The 21,844-nt window shown below is 36.5% G+C and overlaps 1 protein-coding gene across 4 annotated transcripts in view; it reads right to left on the bottom strand.

Moving 5' to 3' along the window:
• Positions 1–3,160: 3,160 nt before the first annotated feature.
• Positions 3,161–21,844, bottom strand: part of LOC143646803 (uncharacterized) — a 168,994-nt gene continuing 150,310 nt past the window's right edge. For all 4 annotated transcript variants that reach the window (XM_077116159.1, XM_077116157.1, XM_077116158.1 and 1 more), the window contains 2 exons: positions 4,239–4,382; positions 3,161–3,360 (listed from right to left, as the gene is read on the bottom strand). In XM_077116159.1, coding sequence (XP_076972274.1) covers positions 3,208–3,360; positions 4,239–4,382 — 297 coding nt within the window. In that variant the 3' untranslated portion in view covers positions 3,161–3,207. The remainder of the gene's footprint in view (positions 3,361–4,238; positions 4,383–21,844) is intronic.

Below are 21,844 nucleotides of genomic sequence, written 5' to 3'. Positions count from 1 at the left end.
AAGGGGATAAAGTAGAGAATGAAGGAAAGATATTTGACTTATGTACAAATAAAAACATACAACAAATCAAGGAAGAAATATTCATACCATTACAGTCCTCATTTCTGTAACTAGTCACACCAATAGATGGGTTCATATTTATAACTAACTTCTTCCACTACAAACTCCATTCTCCCATTACCCTCAGCAATCACTTCAGTTGACCATGGTTCTTTACCCGGTGTGGTGACCCATACTTTCATTCCTGAAGTTTCTGGGACGTTGGTATTCCTGAATTGGGTTCTTGCATTTTTCCACTGACTTTAATCACAGGACATGGTAATAATGAAAGAGGTAACCTAACTGATTGCCTGATCCAAGGAAAATGGGTATTTACCTCCCTTGTGTAGTTGAACCCTATTTCCTCAGGATAAGATCAATCACCCCAGACAATACAGTAATAGCCTTCCTTTTCTGTGGATTCAGAGGGATGAGAACCCCAAAGGGAGTCAAGTTTGGAGTCTTAAAATAAAGTTCAATGGAATCATTGTTGTGTCTCCTGGTAGTAACACTCCTCCTTTTGGAACTAGACTTGGAGAGCTGCAAAGCTGGATGTTGGAGGGAAAGGAATAAAAATTTATCTAGTGGCCCACTATGGGTGATAGTGAGTGGTGCCACTCTCATTTCCACCCACTGATTCCTGGGCCTGTGGATCCTTGCTATGGAGGAAAAACAAAATGTATTGAATGCTGATTCAGAGCATACCCAGCCTTGTAGAGAACATTGCCCCAGATTTGCAATGTTTTTGCACATACTTAGTGCTATAATTGAATCTTTGAAGACCATTCCTCCATTATATCAATGCAGCTGCCTCTAGATGATGGAGAATACTGTATGACCAGAGATTTCCATTAGCATGTGTCTATTCTTGCATTTCATTTGCTGTGAGGTGTGTACCTTGATCATAAGTAATGCTGTATGAAGTAACATGACAATAAATAAAGCATTCCATAAGCTGACAGATGACAGTTTGGGCAAAAACATTGCATGCAGGGAAGGGAGTCCCATATCCAGAGTATGCATCTATTCCTGTTAGAACAAATTCCTGTCTCTTTCATTATACTGGAAGTGGTCCAATATAATCAACCTGCCACCAGGTAGCAGACTGATCACCTCAGGGAAATGGCATTATATCAGGACTAAGTGTGGGCCTCTGCTGCAAGCAGACTGGGAACTCAGCAGTGGTGGTAGCCAGGTTCTCCTTGGTGAGGAGAAGTCTATGTAACTGAGACCCCAAATAACCTCCATCACAACACCATGACCACTTTGTGCATGAGCCCCTTGAGGAACGACAGGAGTGATGGGGAAAATGGATGACTTGTATCAACATAATGGGTTTTTTTAACCACTTGATTACTAAAACCTTCCTCTGCCCCTCTGGTGAACATTCACAAGGGACACAAACATCTTCATATTTCTTCTTACCCAGAAAGTTCTATCCTCATATCTCTTCCCCACATGTCATCAATTCCCCAATGATTCTCCTTCCAAGTCCCCGACAATCCAGCCAAACCAATAGAAAGAGCCCGTGGGTCAGTACACAAGCACATCTTCCAAGTTCTCCTTTCACAAAACTGAAACTGAGGTGCACTGCTTGATGTACCAAACACAGAGAAGATTTCCACTCAACCCTGTCCTTCAGGGACATCCAAGAAAGGTACTGCAGTGCTACAGATGTCCAATTTTCAGCAGTACAGGCATATAATGCATCTGTAAACTAGGTCCAAGTTGTCTTTTTTTTAAGTTTTTTAAGTCAACCAATTGTAAGGAAGTCCCCAAGAGGCCATAACTCTGAGATGGGAAAGAGAATTAATACGGCAGGAGTAGGGGCAATGGCATTTTGACAATGTCCTCATGTAACTAACTTGTGCTTTTAGGATCTCCTCAAGCCTTATCTCACATATATCATTTCCATGTTATGATGGAGTGCTGCTCTTTATGTTATGGCTTGGTAGGTCAGACAACACCCAGATCATGATAGGCACCTCAGGTCTCATTGTTACTTGATGACCATGTTAAGCATACAGTACTTAATAAGGCCCAGCCACAGGCTGAAACTGTTTCTCAAAAGGAGAGTAGGTATTTACAGGAAATGGATCATATGGCTTATATATGACATTCCTTTTATTGGAGATTAAAAATCACTTTGCCTTAATAATCTCCCAAAATTATGAACAACAACAAATCATGTAGGCCATCAAGCCCTAGGAAATATATACAATTGTGTACTTTGAACAAACATAACCCAGGAATACTTTTTTGTAGTTCTAATGCACATTTTATTTACTTATAAATTTTCTCAAGTATATTTCATTGTTAGTCCTATTCCAAGACTATTTATATTTCAAAAATGATTTGTTCACTATGCTTACCATTGCAAAGTTAATATTAGAAAAAAATTATGAGTTGGGGAATTATTTCAGTGCAGGCATGGCCTTTTCTGCAGCATTTCCTTATTGCCTACAATTTCTAATCTCCGTGCCCAGTAGAAAGTATTCTAAACCAATGCCACTCTCCTCCATCTTTCTGCAGCAAATGTTCCCTCATAGCTACCTTTGTTGGTTAGGCCCTGAGAACAGGAAATGATGAGACACCATTGGGAGATTTGCACCTCATTGAAGGGTGAAGGCAGTCAGCTAACTTGTGGTTTTGGCTTTAAGAGAGAGGCCACAAATGAGCATCTCTGAGGTGACCCTTTAGCATAATGATAAGTAGGTTTTTCTTCTCTTTTGCAAAAATAAGTTTCATAAGGCAAAAATAAGTTTCCCCAAGATCAAGGGAATGTCCCATCAAATTGTCAGTCCCCAGAGATTGTAAGAATATTGGGTCCTCCTCAGGTGGGTGAACTTTAATATTTCCATGTTTTCTTCTCAGTCACTCAAAGTGAATTTGCAAATATGTATGTATGAAATTTTTGTTGTGAAATATATACAAAAAGGCAATAAATTTCAAAGTACATTGAAACAAGTAGGTATAGAAGATATTTCAGAGTTTGGTATGGGTCACAGTTCCACAATTTTAGGTTTTACCTACTAATTGCTCCAAGATACTGGAGAGTAAGAGAAATACCAGTGTAATGATTCCACAGTCATATTCATTTATTTAATTATGTTTTCTCTGTTATAACTCCTCCTTCTCATTTCATCCTCCTCCCAAATTTAGAGGTATTTAGAAAATGCCCATACTAATGTTTTCATGTTGGGAAGGGCTGTTGACAACATGGTATAGTTCGATGCAACTTGTTGACCTTCTCAGAAAGACTGGCCACTCTGGAATCAAAGAAGTATCTGGCCTAGTAACTCCTGTGAAGTTTGTAGGACTCTGGAAAGTAATCACAGTGTATGAAGAATTTATAGAATCTCAGATAGAGCCTCAGATGGTCTTAAGCATTGCCAGAAATAGTTTTGGCTGGGATGTGACAAACCATGGTAAGTAGCAATATCTAGCTGGGGTTTGCATAAGATTAGCCTCCAGAATAGTCTCTCAATTCTTTTGAACACCCTTAGCCACTGATACAGTATTTTGTTGTAATTATTTTCCACCTTTTCATCAAGAAGGTATTGTTGATCCAATAGTTCCAGGACCAGGCTTATCCTGGGACTCATTTCCTTTGTTGTCAGGCAGAATTTCACCCCTGAATGTTTTGTCCCATGTGGGGGGAGGGTAAAATTTTTACTTGCAGAGCTCAGCCTAGAGAGAGGGTGGCCACAGCTTAGCAACAAAAGAGGCCATCTGGAAGAAACTCTTCATCAAGACTATAGTTAGGCTTAAGTTCTCTGCTACATAAATAAGTTTCAGAAGAACAAGGCTCAAGACCAAATGCATCACCTTTTGACTTGGTGGACCCTATTATTTGAGACAGAATCAGGTGTTTCTCTCATAATAAAACTTCAACATTTCCGTATTTTTTCTCCCATCCCTCAAGGGACTTTCCCAATGCTTTTAAATTATCTGTTCAATATAGTCTTGGATACATACAGATATTATGTTAAGCTATACAGAATTACCAACCCTTTTTCCCATTATGATCTCCATGTCTTTAGGTTCTTTAAATGATCTATCCAGATAGGTTGAGTTAGAGTATGTGCTACAGAAAATTTAGATTTTGCACAAGAGAAACATCTCTACCTTTGATCTCATACAGTAAGTGAAGTTCTAAAATATGACAGTGTCCTACTTAACCCTGTATTCTGACTTACCTCAGTCCCTATCAAATTGACTTTGTTCTTATCTCTAGTTGAATGCTGATCTCTTTTTTTTAATTCTTCAAAACTGCTGTATGTGGCAATGCTGACTTTCAAAGATGCAGAACTCCTGCTCTGAGTTCTAGGTGTCACACACTCCTAGTAGAAAATAAAAGGAAAGCTATTCAGAACTTAGAAATAGGAGATAACTTCATAAAATTTATACCCAAAGCACAAGCAACCCAAATCTCCAGGCAAATACCAGGTCATGCATATACAGCACAATATCTCAAAATGTAAAAATAACAATTTTAGCTCTGGACTAGATGTAACTGATATAAAAGCCCACAATCTATGCCCCAATTTCTCATAAGTATTCCCTAATAGAGACCATACAATATTTGTCCTTTTGTTTCTGGCTTATTTTGCTTCACATAACCCCTCAGTTCATTCACATGGTTGCATACCTCACAACTTTGTTCCTTTCTGTAGCTGCTCAATATTTGATCATATGTATACATCACAGTTCCCCATTCTACTTCTCAGTCAACATAACTTCCATCTATTGGACATCATGTGTTATGTACATTGCCAACAATCTATGTCTAACATTATCCTCACTTAGTTGTACAATCATCAGCACTCTCAAGTTTTGAACAATTTTGAATGATACAAAGAGAAAAACACACATTCACCTAGTATATAAAAAAACCTCCCCTATATTTTGTCCTTCACCCCTAATTATTTACCCCGGTATTGCTGTTGTACTGATGTCTTCCTGTGAAATATAGAACATAGCATGCAATAGTAGTTTTCCAACTACATCTATCTATGTATTTTTACTCTTTGTACCATATTCAATCTCTTCAAGCAGTTCATGCAAGAATTTATTTATATTTTTAGTGTTAATTAATGAGCAACATGGCATTATAAAACCCCTTTCAATCATATTCACCTTCAATATGGCAACTATGCTAACAGACTCCCTAATAAACTCCTTTCACGTCTATCTATTTCCTTACATTTAAGTTCAATTTCACTAGCTAACCATTCACCCATCCCTAGTTTCTATGTAGCCCTATAATCCCCTGAATTTACCTTTACCATGGTCATAATAAAAAAATCATACAGTATCTAGCTTTTGGCGTTTGACTTATTTCACTCAGCTTTATGTCCTGAAAGTTCATCCATGTGGTCATATAATTCAGGACCTCATTTCATCTTACTTGGATTGTTTCCATCTTTTTGCTATTGTGAATTTTGTTTCCATGAACAAAAGCGTTCAAATATTTGTCTTTGTCATTGTTTTCATCTCTTCTTGGTGTATACCAAGTAGTGGTATTGCAAAGTCATAGGGCCACTTGATATTTAGTTTTCTAAGGGCCCCCCACACTGTCTTCCATATTACTTGTATAATTATACATTCCCATCAGCAGTACATAAGTGTTCGAATTTCTCCACATCTTCCCCGAAATTTGTAGTTCCTTGTTTCTTTACTACCAGCTATCCGTATAGGGGTGAGGTGGAATCATATTGTAGTTTTGATCTGCATTTCCCTTATAGCTAATAAAAATGAGAATGTCTCAATATGCATTATAGCATGTGTATTTTCTTTTTGGAAAACATGACAGCTCATATCCTTAGCTTATTTTATAATTAGTGTTCTAGTTTGCTAGCTGCCAGAATGCAATATACCAGAAACAGAATGGATTTTAAAAAGGGGAATTTAATAAGTTGCTAGTTTACACTTTCAAGGCTAAGAAAATGTCCCAATTAAAACTGGTCTATAGAAATGTCCAATCTAAGGCATCCAGGAAAAGATAACTTGGTTCAATAAGGCTTATGAAGTTCAGGGTTTCTCTCTCAAGTGAGAAGACACATGGTGAACACAGTCAGAGTTTCTCTCTCATCTGGAAGGGCACTTGATGAGCACAGTACCATCTGCTACCTTCTTCTCCTGGTTTCCTGTTTCATGAAGCTCCCTGTGAGATATTTTCCTTCTTCATCTCCAAAGGTCGTTGGCTGGTTGTCTCTGCTTTTCATGGCTATGTCATTCTACTCTGATCTCTCTGAATTAGCTTTCATTCTACAAAATGTTTCCTCTCTTGTAGGACTCCAGAAACTTATAAAGATTCACCCAAATGGGTGGAGACATGTCATCACCTAATCCAGCTTAACAACCACTCTCGACTACATCACCTCTCCAAGGAGATGATTACAGTTGAAAACGTATAGTATTGAATATTGAATAGAGATCACTCTGCCTTTATGAAATGGGATTTAGATTAAAATATGGCTTTTCTAGGGGACATGAATCCTTTCAAACCAACACAATTGGGTTGTTTGTTTTGTTGAATTGTATGATTTCTTTATGTATGCAGGATATCAAACCATTACAGAATTCATGATTTGCAAATATTTTATGCCATGGTGTTGGCAGCCTCTTGACCTTTTAGGCAAAAACTTCTGAGGTACAAAAGCATTTGATTTTGATTTTCCCATTTACATTTTTTTCTTTGCATTTTGGGTACAAAGTTGAGGAAGTTATCTCCTATTACAGGGTCTTGAAGATGTTTCCATTTATTTTTTTCTAAGAGTTTTATGGTACTGGCTCTTATATTTATATCTTTCATCCACTTTGAGTTAACTTTTTCTTTCTCCTTTTTTTTTTTTTTTTTGCACGGGCAGGTACTGGGAATTGAATCTGGGCCTCTGGCATGGGAGGCAAGTATTCTGCCACTGAGCCTCCATCACACCACCCTGAGTTAACTTTTCTAAAGGGTGTAAACTAAGGTTCTCTTTCATTCTTTTGACTATTGATATTCAGTTATTCTACACCAATTTATTGAAAATAATATTCTGTCCCAGTTAAGTGGATTTGGGTACATTGTTCAAGAGTAGCTAACCATAGATTTCATGGTCTTTTTCTACACTCTCAATTATTTTCCATTTGCCAATTCTTCTATCTTTGTGCCAGTACCATGCTGATTTGACCCTTGTGTCTTGATAATAAGCATTAAAATCAGGAAGTGTTAATCCTCCTACTTCATTTTTTTGTGTGGAATATTTTAGCTGATGAAGATCTCTTTCCCTTCCAATTTGTATTTGACAGTTAGCTTTTCCAAGTCTTCCAAATGGATTGTTGGAATTGTTCTTGTTATTTCATTGAAGCTGTAGATCAATTTGGGTAGAATTGACATCTTAACTACATTTAACCTTCCTATCTATCAATAGTGAATGTCTTTCAACTGATTTAAATGCTTTCTAATTTCTTTTAAAATATTAGGTAGTTTTCTGTGTACAGGTCTTTTCAATATAAGGTTAAGTTTATTCTTAGGTACTTGATTATTTTCGTTGCTATTTAGAATGAATTTTTTCCTTAATTGTCTCCTCAGTGAGGTCGTCTTGTATACAGAAGCATATCTGATTTTTACATATCAATGTTGCATCTTACCACTTTTCTGAATTTCTTTATAGCTCAAGAAGCATTGTCATAGATTTCTCAGGATTTTCCAAATATAGCATCATGTCATCTGAAAATAATGAAAGGTTTGATTCTTCCTTTCTCACTTGGATGGCTTTCATTTATTTTTCCTGTCTAATTGCTTTAAATAGAACTTCTAGTACAATGAATAATGGTGCAGTGGGAATCTTTGTCTTATTCCCAATCTTAGGAAGAAGGATTTCAGTCTTTTACCTTTAAGTATGATTCTGGCTATGGTTTTTTATGTGCCCTTTTTTTTGCATGGGGAGGCACCAGGAATCAAACCCGGGTCTCTGGCATGGCAGGCAGTATATGTGCCCTTTATCTTATCGAGGAAGTTTTATTTAATTCCTAACTGTTGAAATGTTTTTACCAGAAAAAGATGGTGAATTCTGTCCAATGCTTCTTCAGCATCAATCTGGATGATTAAGTAAGTTTTACCTTTCAATTTGTTGATATGCTATTTTACATTGATTGATTTTCTTGTGTTGACCCAACCTCACATTCTGGTATAATTCTCACTTGATTGTGGCGTATAATTCTTCAAATGTGTCATTGGACTCAATTTGCTAGTATTTGCTGAGCACATTGCATCTGTATTCTTTATGGATATTGGTCTCTAATTTTCCTTTCTTAGAGCATCTTTAAACAGTTTTGGTATTAGAGTGATGTTATCTTCATTGTTTTGGAAGAGTTTGAGCAGGATTTGTTTTTCTTCTTTTTGTAATATTTGATAAAATTCCTCTGTGAAGCCTTCTGTCCTTGGGGTTTTCTTTGTAAGATTTTTGGTGACTGATTTAATCCCATTAATTATGCTTCATTCGTTGAGATCTATTTTTTTTTCAATCACTGTAACTTGTTCATGTGCATCTAGGAATTTAGTCATTTGTTCTAAGTTGTCTAATTTGTTGGCTATTTGTTCATAGTATCCTCATGATTTTTATTTTACTTTTTCAGGGTCCATTGTAAAAACTTTACATCATTTCTGATTTTGTTTATTTGCATCCTCTTTTTTTTTCTTTGTCAGCCTAGCTAAGGGCCCATTGATTTTATTGATTTTCTCAAAGGACCAATTTCTGGTTTCACTGATTCTTTGTATTCTGTTTTCTTTTTCTCTCCAATTCATTTAATTCTTCTTCAATCTTTACTTCTATTCCTCTATTTATTTGGGGGTTGGTTTGCTATTCTTTCTCTAGTTACTCCAGTTGAATGGTTAGACCCTTGAATTCCCTCTTTTTTTTAAATACAGGCATTTATTGCAAACAATTTCCCTCTCAGCACTACCTTTGCCATGTCCCATATGTTCTGATCTGTTATATTCTATTTCCATTCATCTCCACGTACTTGTTAATTTCTCTAGTATTTTCTGCTTTGACCCATTAATTATTTAAATGTACATTATTTAATCTCATGTATCTGTGAAAGTTTTGCTTCTTTAGTGGTTATTGATTTCCTGCTTCACTCCATTTTAATCAGAGAAATAATTTCAATCTTTCTAAATTTTTCAATCTTTCTAAATTTTTAAACACATTTTGTGTCCAGCATATTATCTATCATATAGAAGATCCCTGTATCAGTACAGAAGAATGCATTCTCTGCTGTTTTGTCATGTAATGATCTATATATGTTTCTTAGGTCTAATTATTTTATCAAGATGTTTAAATTCATGATTTTCTGGCTGATCCTATGTCTGATTGTTCTTTCTATAAAGGAGAGTGCTGTACTGACTTCTGCCACTAATATTCTTGAAAAGTCCATTACTCCCTTCAGTTTTTCCAATGTTTGCTTTGTGTACATTAGAGTTGCATAATTGACTGCATAAACATTTATGATTGCTATTTATTCTTCTTGAATTGGTCCTTTTTAAATATGTAATGTTCTTTTTTGCATCTTATGATGTTTTTGCATTGAAAGTCTACTTGGTCTGATAGTAGTAAAAATACTCTTACTTTCTTTGGCCTATAACTTCCATGGAAAACTTTTTCCATCCTTTCACTTCATTCTGTTTGCTTCCCTGGGTCTAAGATGAGTCTCTTGTAAACAGCATATAGATGGGTCATATTCTTAATCCATTCTGCTAATCTATACCTTATAATTGGTGAATTTAGTCTGCTAATATTCAAAGTTGTTACTCTAAAGGTACTTCTTGAATCTACCATCTTATCCTTTGATTTATATTTGTCAAATCTTTATATTCTTTTCCCTCTTTCTCTTTTTATTCTTTAAGTTACCCTTACTGGTAGTGCTATTCAATTCTGTGCCCCTCTCCAGTCTTCCAACCCCCATCTTTATTTTCACCTAATGAAGTCCCTTTAGTATTTCTTCTAGGGCCATCTCTTGTCAAGAATTTCTCTCAGACTTTGTCATTGAAAATTTTGATCACTCCCTTACTTTTTTCATGGACAATTTGGCTGGTTACAGAATTCTGGGATGGCAGTCTTTCTCTTTGAAGATGTTGAATATATCAAAGACCCATCTTCTCACCTCCTTGTTTATTGTTGAATAGTCCACACTCAGTCTTTTTTTATTTCCTTTTTATGTGGTGACTTGCTTCCTTCTTGCTCCTTTTGGCATTTTCTCCTCTTCTTCAACATTTGACAGATTGATTAGTATGTGTCTGAAGGTAGGCCTATTTGGATTTATTCTATTTGGGTCCTGTTAATTTTCTTTGATCTGCATACTTCTATCTTTTATAAGGGTTGGGAATATTTCCCCCATTACTTCCACAATCATCTTAGTGCTTACTCTTCTCTTCTTTTGTGACACTGATGATTCTATTATTTATGCAGTACATGTTGTTCATTATTTCTCTGAGATCCAATTCAAGTTTGTCCATCTGCTTTGCCATTTTTCTTTTGTACATTTAGATTCAATTTATCTGTCCTCTATTTCTCTTATTTTTTCTTCTAACTCTTCAAATCTGCTGCTGTTCATCTCTAGTATATTTTTAATTTGGTCTACCATCTCTTTAATCTCTCTGGTATTTGTTGTTTTTCTTACTCATTCTTTTTCTTTATGCCCTTCTAGTTTCCTCTTGTAGTTTCCTCTTGGTATCCTATGGAGAGTTGTATGAGCATCATTATTAGTTGTTCCAAAGTCTGTGTCTCCTATGGTAATTCAATTTTGTCATTGGAAGATATCTGTCTGTATCTTCATAAGCTTGGTGATTTTCTGTTGATTTTGAGTCATTTAATTGTCTTGATAAAGTTATCATGGAAGTTGATTTCCCTCAGTAGTATGATGTTTTTCATTGTGTTGAAGTTCTCCTTCAGTTTTCGGTTTATTAGTATTTCCTGGCCAAATCAAGTCCCAAACCTCAGGCAGGGGATGCCACTCTACTTGTGGATCTCTGAAGCTAGACAGTGTGCCAGACTGCAATTTCTGTTTCTTACCAGCAGATGGAGCTCTTGGGCCTCATCTTCCCCACAGGACTGCCTTTCCCCAATTACAGCATCCCTATGAGACAGATGGAGACCCGGTGCAATTCTAGCCAAGTCCCTTCATCCTGATGGGAGCATTGAGCTATCAACGCCATAGCTGGTGGTTAGGCAGTGTGCACTTCATTGGAGATATTTCTTGTGGGCCTGATTAGGCTGGTGTTCCCCAGATCCCTCCTTGGAATTACCTGGGGTTGTGAGACTGGTTATGGCAGCTGCTAGTGTATACAGTCAATCAGAAATGCACACTGGCTAGGCTTGTCAATCATGCAAACTTTCTGGCCCAGTGGGCAGGAAATGAAGGCACAGGGACTTGGGCTGTGGTTTAGTTGTGGCACGGGGCACACTGTGTGAGTGTGGGTGTGAGGGTCATGGAAGAGTGTGGCACAAGTGGGGTGCAATGCATGGTTTGTGGGGGTGTGGGTCATAGGGCAGGGTTTGGGTGGGCATATGGTGGTGTGCAGAGCATGGGGTGGGGTCCAACTACAGGATGTGCCCTAGGGCTATGCATGGTGAGGGTTGGTGTGCAGGTGTCTGGGTGTGTGGGATGTTGGCCAGAGAGTCAGGGGTGGTTGGAAGAAGTGCATACAGGGCTCAGGGATTGTGGGCAGTGAGTGGCATGTTGGATATAGAGGGAAGGCATTACAGGAGACAGGCTGCAGGGGCAGCATACATATTTGGGGGTATGTGGCAACAGGGTGGGTGAGGCTAGAGTGTGTTGGTCACAGGAGGACAGGATTCAGGTGTGCAGTTATGCATATGCTACAGTTTGCACTGGTGTAGGCATAGGCAGTGTATTCATTTGAAAGCTGCTGGAATGCAGTATACCAAATTTGGAATGGCTTTTTCAAAGAATAATTTAATAAATTACATGTTTACAGTTCTAAGAAAGTAAAAGTGTACAAATTAAGGCACCAGCAAGAAGTTACCTTCACTCAAGAAGGTTAATGGGTCTAGAACATCTCTGTTAGCTGGGAAGTCATGTGAATGGGATGTGCTGATCCCTTGCTATTGGGCTCTGTTGTTTTAGCCTCAATTCCTTTGGGGATTCCTCACTTTTCTTCTCTGGGGCTGGCTCTCATCCCTTGGCTTCTCTCAGCTCTCTCCAGTGATGGCTTGCTTAACATCATATGGTGATGTGTGCTGGGCTCAGCATATCTCCAAACATCTGTGTCTCTGTTCTCCAAATGTCTGCTTCTGTGTCAGCTCTGTGCTGAAGTTTCTATTGGCTCTCTTTCTGAAGGCTCTGACTCTCCAAAATGTTTACTCATTTAAAGGATTCCAGTAAACTAATCAAGACCCACCTGAAATAGGTGGAGTTAAATCTCTAATAAAAAAGTTACACCACATTACTTCCCTAACCACAGGGAATCAGTCTATCTCTCTCTCCAAATTTTCTCCAGCACTTGTATCTCTCAGTTCATTTTTCAGCAGTTTTATTCACACAACATAGAACACAACCTAAGATTGAATCAAGATTAGAACATGGATTTTCTGGGGTAAATAATTCCTTCAAACTAGCAAGGGTGGGTTGAGCACATTGGTGGTGGAGTGTGGAGGTTGGGGTGCAGGACAGGGATGTAACTTTTGGGACATCTTCATCCATTACAAAACATGACCATTGCCATGATAAACACCAATGTGCAAATGTCCACTCATGTCCATGCTCTTAGTTCCTCAAAGTATACATCTAAGTACAGGGTTGCAGGCATGGCAACTGACACCTAGCTTCCTGTGGAGTCACTGCTCTCTAGATTGGTTGTACCACATTACTTTCCAAACCACAGGGAATAGGTCCATCTCTCTCCAAATTTTCTCCAACATTTGCATCTCTCAGTTCACTTTTAACTAATTTTATTCACACATCATACAACACAACCTAAGTAAAATTCAATGGTTTCTGTTATAATCACATGGCCTTGGTCTTACCAGCACAATGTAAGAGTATCCATTTCCTTTGCAAAGTATCCTATACCCCTCCCTCATATCCCCTGGTTATTAACATTTAGCTTTGTCATATTGCTGTTGTTACATTCAATTGATGGATATTATAATTTTACTGTTAACTAGAGGATTCATTTCAATTGACTGTATTTTTCACCACATACCATCCCATTTTCAACACCTTGCAATATAGACATTCATTTGTTACCCTACATATTTGCATATCTGTCCATTTAGTTACCATCATTGCCCATTCTAGGCAATGGTAGACTGTACTTTCCCAGTCCTTACCCCTCTATCTTTTCTTCTGGTGTCATACATGACAACAGCCCTCCTCCCCCCACCATACTCACACTCAGTTTTGTTCAGAGTACTTACTATATTGTGCTACAACCAAATAGTACTGTGCTATCAATTTCTGGAATGTTACAATCAGTCCTGTTGAACATTCTGTACTCCTTCCTGCTGAATATTCTGTACTCCTTCCTCATCAAACGTTAAATCTCTACCCTCTTTATTTCTCCTGATAACCTGTGTTCTTAAATTTAACCCTCAAAGTAAATTCATTAATATTAATTCCTGTTAATAAGACTATACGGTATTTGTCTTTTTTTATATGGTTAGTTTTACTTAGCATATGTCATTGAGGTTCATTCACATTGTTGCAGTTTCATCACTTTAGTCTGTCCTTTAGCTGAATAAAATATCCATCATATGTATGTATGCATTTGTTTAGCCACTTGTCCATTGATGGACATTTGGGCTGTTTCCATCTCTTGACAACCATGAATAATGCCACTACAAACATTGGTGTGAAAATGTGGAATGGGATTGCTGGATCAAATAACAATTCTATACTTTACTTCCTTAGGAACAGTCAATCTGCTTTTGAGTGTTTACGTCATTCAGTGTTCCCACCCACATGAATAAGTGTGCTTCTTTCCCCACATTCACTCCAGCACTTGCAGTTTTCTGGTTTTTTGATAATATTCATTCTATTAGGTGTGAGGTGATATGGTTTGGATATATATCTTCCTAATAGCAAGTGAAGTTGAGGATGTTTTATATGTTTTTAAGCCATTTGTATTTCCCCTTCTGAAAAAAAGTCCATGTTTTTGTCCATTTTTTAATTGGGTTCCTTGTTTTTTGTTGTTGTTGAGTTGTAGTGTTTAAATTAGAACAAAATCAATTTAGCTATTTTTTTCATTGCTGATGATTTTGGGCAAAATTTCTACAAAACCACCTCCTATAGCAAAATCTATAAGGTATTTCCATACATTTTTTCCTAAACATTTTATGGTCTTAGCTTTAATTTTTAGTGCTTTTATACTTAGTTTTTGTATAAGATATGAGATAGGAAGCCCTCGTTAATTTTTGTTTATGGATATCCATTTTTCCAAAGACCATTTAATGAAGTGGCTGCTCTATTCCATTTGAATTGGCTTGACAGCCCTATGAAAGTTCAATTGTATATAGATGATAGGGTGTGTTTCTGAATACTCAATTCAATTCCATTGTTTAGTATTTCTATCTTTTTGCCAGTGTCATGCTGTTTGACCACTGTACCTTGTAGCATGCTTAAAAGTCAAGTAGTTATGAAATCTCCCACTTCATCCCTCTTTTTCAAGATACTGTCCCTTATAAATAAATTTGATTTATGATTTTTATATTTCAGGAAAGTGTGTTGTTGTGATTTTAATTGGTACTGCATTGAAAGCATAAATTAATTAGGGTAGACTTTATATCTTAACTATATTTAGTCTTCCAATCCATGAACACAGTGTGTCCTTGCATTTATTTAGTTTTTTTCTTATTTGTTTTAGAAATTTTTTTGTCGTCTTCCTTTGTTTAGGTCTTTTGGGGGCTTGGTCAGATTTCTTCATAAATATTTTATTTTTTTTTTTGGTATTGATAATGGAATTTTTTTCTTGATTCCTAAGATTGCTTACTACAAATGTATAGAAACACTACCAATTTTGGGGTGCTGATCTTGTTCCCTGCTACTTTACTGCACTCATTTATTAACCCTAATAGCTTTGCTGTAGATTTTTAAGGAATTTTTACATATATTATCCTGACATCTGTAAACAGTGAAAGCTTTACTTCTTCCTTTCCAATTCATATATCTTTTATTTTTCTTGTCTAATTGCTATAGGCAGAATTTCCAGCACAATGTTGAATAACAATGGTGATAGTAGGCATTCTTGTCTTGTTCTTGGTCTCAGAGGGAAAACTTTCATCCTGGGGGGACCAAGATGGCAGCTTAGTAAGGTGCACGTGTTTTAGTTCATCCTCCAGAGCAACTACTAAATAACCAGAAACAGTACAGAACAGCTCCTGTAGCCATGATAGAGACCAGACACACAGCATACCCCAGTCTGGACCAGCTGGACCGGCTGCAAGTCTCAGAACAGTGAGTTCCCCGAGCTGTGTGCAGTTCCCCAAGCTGCGGCAGCTGGCGGCTGGTGCCCCTCCCCCACAGGCGGCTTCCCAGAGGGAAAGGAAAGAGTCTCCAACAGTAGCAGGGACTGAGTCCAACCAAACACCAATAGTGGCATTAATAAACAAGTTCTGACTACTAAAAATAGGCCCCCAGCTCAGGTGAAATTGATCAAGGTGGAAGTCGCCTATTGGGCAAACTGAAAAAGAGGAAAGGGGATGAAACAGAGCTTTCTGCAGCTGTTTCTATGGAGGCTTGGTTGCCTCTGGATTCAGCACTGGGATTACACAGGCTGCAACTGCCCCAAACGCAGAAACAGGCTGCTTTCAGGGCTGTCTCCCACCTGAACCTTCCCCACGGGAGGGGTGAAATGCAACTCAGGTGGAATCCCTCTCTCCAGGAATTCAGACCCCAGCGCTTCGCAATTTGAAGCCATTAAAACCAGCCTACAACCTTTTCTCTGTCTCCACCATGCCCCCAGCAGGGAGAGCCTTCAAAAGTTAAAGATCGAGATGGTATAATCTAGGATTGTCTAGAGTGTATAATAATAGTGAAACTGTACAATGTACAAATTTAAAAAATGTTTTTGCATGAGGAAGAACAAAGGATTGTCATTATTGCAGGGTGCTGAAAATAGATGATATCTAATACTTTAAAATGTCACATTATGTGTGAGACTAAAGCAAAAAATGTTTATTTGTTACAAAATTTAGATTTTGACTAGAGCATTTCCTAATATAACTCATGTAGATAGTTTGATTGAATGTCATAAGTACTTGGAATCTCAGGTAGCACATGAGATTTTTTTGGTTTGTCCAGAGTGATCCCCTGATGAATCCCAGAATGATTTGATCAGTGACTGGAAAAGTATTTGCAAGTCCCCTTCGGGGAATGGTGAGAGTGGGGAGAAATTCAACCTCCCCAAGTTGAATTCTTGATATTCTCACAATATCAATAAATCCCACTTGGTCGTGCAATAAATCCCACTTGGTCGTGGAGTATATTTATTTTAATGTTCTGCCAGATTTGATTTGTGAGTATTTTTGTTGATGATTTTTGAATCTACATATATTAAATAAAATTATCTTTAATTTTCTCTTCTTGTAGTGTCACTTTATGACTTTGGTATAGGTGATGTTGACTTCATAGAATAAGATACTTAGTTTGTTCTCCTCTTCAAATTTTTGAAGTGTTTTAGCAGAACTGGTACTAATTCTTTCTTGAATGCTTGGCAGAATTCACATGTGAAGCTAACTGGTCCTGGACTTTTTTTCCTGGAGTGTGTTCTAGTTTGCAAGCTGCTGGAATACAATATATCAGAAATGGAATGACTCTTAAAAATGAGAATTTTTTAAGTTGCAAGTTTACAGTTATAAAGCAGTGAAAATATCCAATTAAAACAAGGCTATAGAAATGTCCAATCTAAAGTATCCAAGGAAAGATACTTTGTTTCAAGAAGGCCAATGATGTTTTGTGTTTCTTTCTCAATTGGAAAGGCACCTAGTAAACATGGTGACATCTGCTTTCTCTCAAGACTTCTTGTTTCATGAAGCTCTGCCAGGGGAATTTTTCTTCTTCATCTCCAAAAGCTGCATGGAATCTCCCGGCTCTCATGGCTCTTAAGATTTTTCCAAAATGGTTCCCTCATATCTTAAACAATTGGTCTGCCCTCACAAGATTGGATTAAGAATAAAAGGACATGGCTTTTCTGGGGTACATAACAGTTTCAAACTAGTAAACTAGCTAAAGGTCCAACAATTCTTTTTTTTATTTTCTCAAAGGAACAACTTCTGGTTTAGTTGATTCTCACAATTCTTTTCATGGTCTCAATTCTTTTTATTTCTCTCTACTCTTTGTTCTTTCTTTCCTTCTGTTTGCTTTGGAGTTAGTTTCTATTCTTTTTATAGTTTATCTAGGTAAGAATTTAATTCTTTAATTTTTGCTCTTTCTTCTTTTCAATATATGCATTTAGCACATTAAATTTCCCTTGCAGTACTGACTTTGCTGCATCTTATGAGTTTTGAACTGCTGTGTTTTGATTTTCCCTTTCCTCGAGATATTTACTGATTTCTCATGTAATTTTTTTCCTTGACTCACTTATTGTTTAATAATATGTTGCTTAGCCTTCATATATTTATGAATGTCCAGGATGTCCACCTGTTAATGATTTTCAACTTCATTCCCTTATCATCTGAGAAAGTGTTTTGTATAATTTCGATCTTTTGAAATTTATTGAAACTTAAGACCCAATTTGTGATTCTAGCCTGAAGAATGATCCATGAGCAATTGAGAGAAATATGTATCCTTCTGTTGTGAGGTATAATGTTCTGTAAATTTTTCTTATTTAGGTCACTTACTGTATTATTCAAAATCACTGTTTCCTTGTTTTCTGTCTAGACATTCTATCCATTCATGAGAGCAGTTTATTGAAAATTCCAACTATTTTGTAAAGGGGCTTACTTTTCCCTTCAATGTTATCAGTGCATGCCTCATGTATTTGGTGTCACTCCGATTCAGTGCATAGATATTTATAATTTTTATCATGAATTCTTGATGAATTGCTCCTATTATCAATGCACAGTGTCTTTCTTGGCCCCTTTTAATTATTTTTTTCATTTGAAGACTAATACATAATGTATTAAAATAGTTATCTGTGCTCTTTACTGGTTTTTGATTGGGTGAAATATCTTCTTTCATTCTTTTACATTCAATCTGTTTCTGTCCTTGGGTCTAAACTGATTCCCTTGTAGACAGCATATAGTTTGGTCCTGTTTTGTAGCCCATTCTTACAGTCTATGTCTTTTGATTGGGGGCTTTAATCCATTAACATTTAATGTTATTACAGTAAAGCCAGCACTTTCTGCTAACATCTTGTCTTTGGGATTTTAGAGGTCATAAGTTTTTTTTCTCTTTTTGCCCTTACTGATAGATTTAATTCTACACTCTTCTCCTGACATGTCTCTCCTATATTTTCCTAATTGCTTGTAATGCTACGTTTAGTATTTCTCATAGCACTGGTCCTTTAGCCACAAACTCTTCAAGTAACTATTTGTCTGAAAATATTTTAAATTATTCATCAATTTTGAATGACAGTTTTGTTGGGAATGGAATTCTGGTTGGCGGTTGCTCTCTTTCATAATCTTAAATAGATCATATCATTGCCATTTTATCTGCATGGCTTATACTGAGATATCTGCAAATAATCTCATCATGCTTACCCTGTATATGATGGATCAGTTTTCTCTTCCTACTTTCAGATTCTCTGTTTTTTTCTTTACTTTTGACAACCTAATTAGTAAGTGTCTTTACGGAGATTTATGTGGATATATCCTTTTAGCGTATGCTGCTTTCTTGGATCTGTAATTTTATGTCTTTCATAAGAGATGAAGTTTTTAGTGAGTATTTCATCCATTAGTCTTTCTGTCCCTTTTCTTTTTCTTCTCCTTCTGAGATACCCCTAACACATATTTTCCTGTGCTTCTGTTTTCATTTAGTTGACAATGAAATGAAATGCAATGATTAACATTAAAGAGTAAATAAACATTTATTATACCTATATCACACACCAATTAACAGGTAATCAGGCTTCACAAACTTAATTTCATTAAATTAATAAAATTAGTTTAATTTGATAAAAATTTTTGGATTACTAATTTTCGAGAAGTATAATCAAAAGACAAATTGAAGTTAGGCCTCGAAACACATCCATAGCAGTGCTCAAAAACAGAAAGGTATAGAGGTCATGCCAAAAGCAAAGTAATTTTTAAAGCTGGATCCATGTCTCATTCCCAGCTCCAAGGGATACAAAATTCTATTCTGATTTCCTGATCCAATTTTACTGAATGACCCACTCAGCCTGTCTGATTTCCAGACTTGGAACTGGAAACATTTTCTCTATTAGTATCTTATTAAGGCACCAAGGTTCTTGTTTGTGGGCAAACAGAGAAAAATTTTGGTTGCAAAGCTGCTAGACTAAAAGAGTCCAGCAGCCACAAGAGGTTTTATTACAGTGCTCACTCATCATAGTAGTGTTTCAGAACTTTGGGCATTTAGATGCCCTCTCCTCTTAGGAACTTTCTGGGGTTTCCAAATTGACACCAGTGAAATTGTTGAGTTCACTGTCTAATTTGTTCAAATGGTCAAACCCTTCTTGAGATAGGCAGTATTTCAGAAGAGAAAGACCTTATTGCCAGGCATGTAACAGGAAATCAGATGACCTATATAAGTCTAAAAATACATCTCCCTGAACTTCAATACTTTTGATCACTGTATAATACTAAATCATGGGCTAGTTTTATGATAGCAAAATGACTCAAGATGTCAAGTTTAGTGGTGGTCTAATTATTGAGCATGAACAGGTTGATTACATGCTTGATCACAGAAATTGTGTAAGAAAATGGTCACCTTGATATTATGACTGGCATGATTTTTAGTATTATAATGAGGTATAGGTCACTTATAGGTAAAATTGGAGCTACTGTATGTGTCAGGTGGGCCAATTTTGCTTAGCTCAAGTTTCATCTACCAAGATGGTTTAAGAATTGTATTGGGTTTGATTTGGGCAGTCAAAACCCTTCAGTAATAAATATTAAGGGATATCCTTAGTGATCATAAGACTCTAAAATTGAAAATCAAGATAAATGGGCACAAGTGAATATCAGCCTCACAGTTTGTATAACCACAATATGAAGGCAATACTGTTATACAATCATTATAAAAGTCCAGGCAGCTATATTACCGTTCATATATTTCAGGTATTTCCCTCTGACTATCTTAATGCAGTAGAAAGTTAAAAGAAATATCTATTAATGTCTCAGTTATCAAAATCATTCGTTAATTCCTCTTTTGTTACACCACCTAGGTAGCTTTTTTATTGATAAGAGCTCCTACCCATTATTTTAAGTTTGCCCAATTATTTTTCTATTTGCTTAATGCTGTGATCCAGACAATTGAAAATTTCTTTACCATTTCCTAAGTTAGCCTTCAGGGTAATGCAAAGGGTGGTTTCTTTCCGATGCCAGTGTTTTTTCACAGTAATTACAAATACTAGGGTCTTGAAACCTGGTGCTTAGAGGTCCTTTCCCCAGAAAAAAGATACAATTTATATTTTTGTTTATATGTATATAAATTAGTAACATGCACATATACATACGTGTGTGTACCTATTTTTCTTTAGACAATTTTAATAGAGCTCTTTAAGAATTATTTTTATTAATTTGCTATTATCATCTGGAAGTATGAAAATTTATATTGAACAAGGAAACACAAATAGAAAGTTAGCTGCACAAAAAAACAGAAACAGAGAAATACACTTTTGAAAGGGACAATGAAATATTTGAATATTCTTCATCTCATTTCTGCTGTCTTTTGCAGAACAATTCTAACCGTAATACAGTGTTCCTTTCTATAGAACTATTTTCAGGGCATTTCTTTCCTGAACCTAAATTATATTGAGCCCAAATTGAGTTACAGAATAAACTATTTTTGGTTATTTCTCTTCATAAGCTTGTATCTAAAATCTTTCCAGTTTTTTTCAAAATATAATGCAAAAGATTATATTCAGGAATGCTATTACAATTATAATTTCACATTTTAAAGAATTTCCATAATCTGTAACCAATGAGGAACAATTTAAAAATGAAAATGCAGTAACATATCAACTAACAAATGTAAATGCTTATCACTTACTACATATTTAAGTAATACACCAATTAATAGCTACAGTAGATATGCTGAAAAACAATTAAACAGGTTGTTCTAATTTGTTAGCTGTTAGAATGCAATATACCAGAAATAGAATGGCTTTTTAAAAGGAGAATTTAATAAGTTGCTAGTTTACAGTTCTAAGTCTGAGAAAATGACCCAGTTAAAACCAGTCTATGTAAATGTCCAATCAAAGGCATCCAGGGAAAGATACATTGGTTCAAGAAGGCCGATGAAGTTCAGGGTTTCTCTCTGAACATGTATGTATATGTGCATGTGTACTAATTTATATACATATAAACAAAAATATAAATTGTATGTTTTTTTCTGGGGAAAGGACCTCTAAGCACCAGGTTTCAAGACCCTAGTATTTGTAATTACTGTGAAAAAGCCTTGGCATTGGAAAGAAACCACCCTTTGCATTACCTGAAGGCTTTCAAGTGGAAGGGCACATGGTGAACACAGTCAGGGCTTCTCTCTCAGCTGCAAGGGCATGCAGCAAACACAGCATTGTCTGCTAGCTTTCTCTCTTGGCTTCTAGTTTCATGAAGCTCCCCAGGAAGCATTTTCCGTCTTCATCTCCAAACGTTGCTGCCTGGTTGACTCTCTGCTT

The sequence above is a fragment of the Tamandua tetradactyla genome, chromosome 9, assembly GCF_023851605.1.
Source record: "Tamandua tetradactyla isolate mTamTet1 chromosome 9, mTamTet1.pri, whole genome shotgun sequence".
Taxonomy (NCBI): domain Eukaryota; kingdom Metazoa; phylum Chordata; class Mammalia; order Pilosa; family Myrmecophagidae; genus Tamandua; species Tamandua tetradactyla.
Note: the sequence above shows the minus strand (reverse complement) of the source record. Positions and strands in the feature narration are given on the sequence as shown.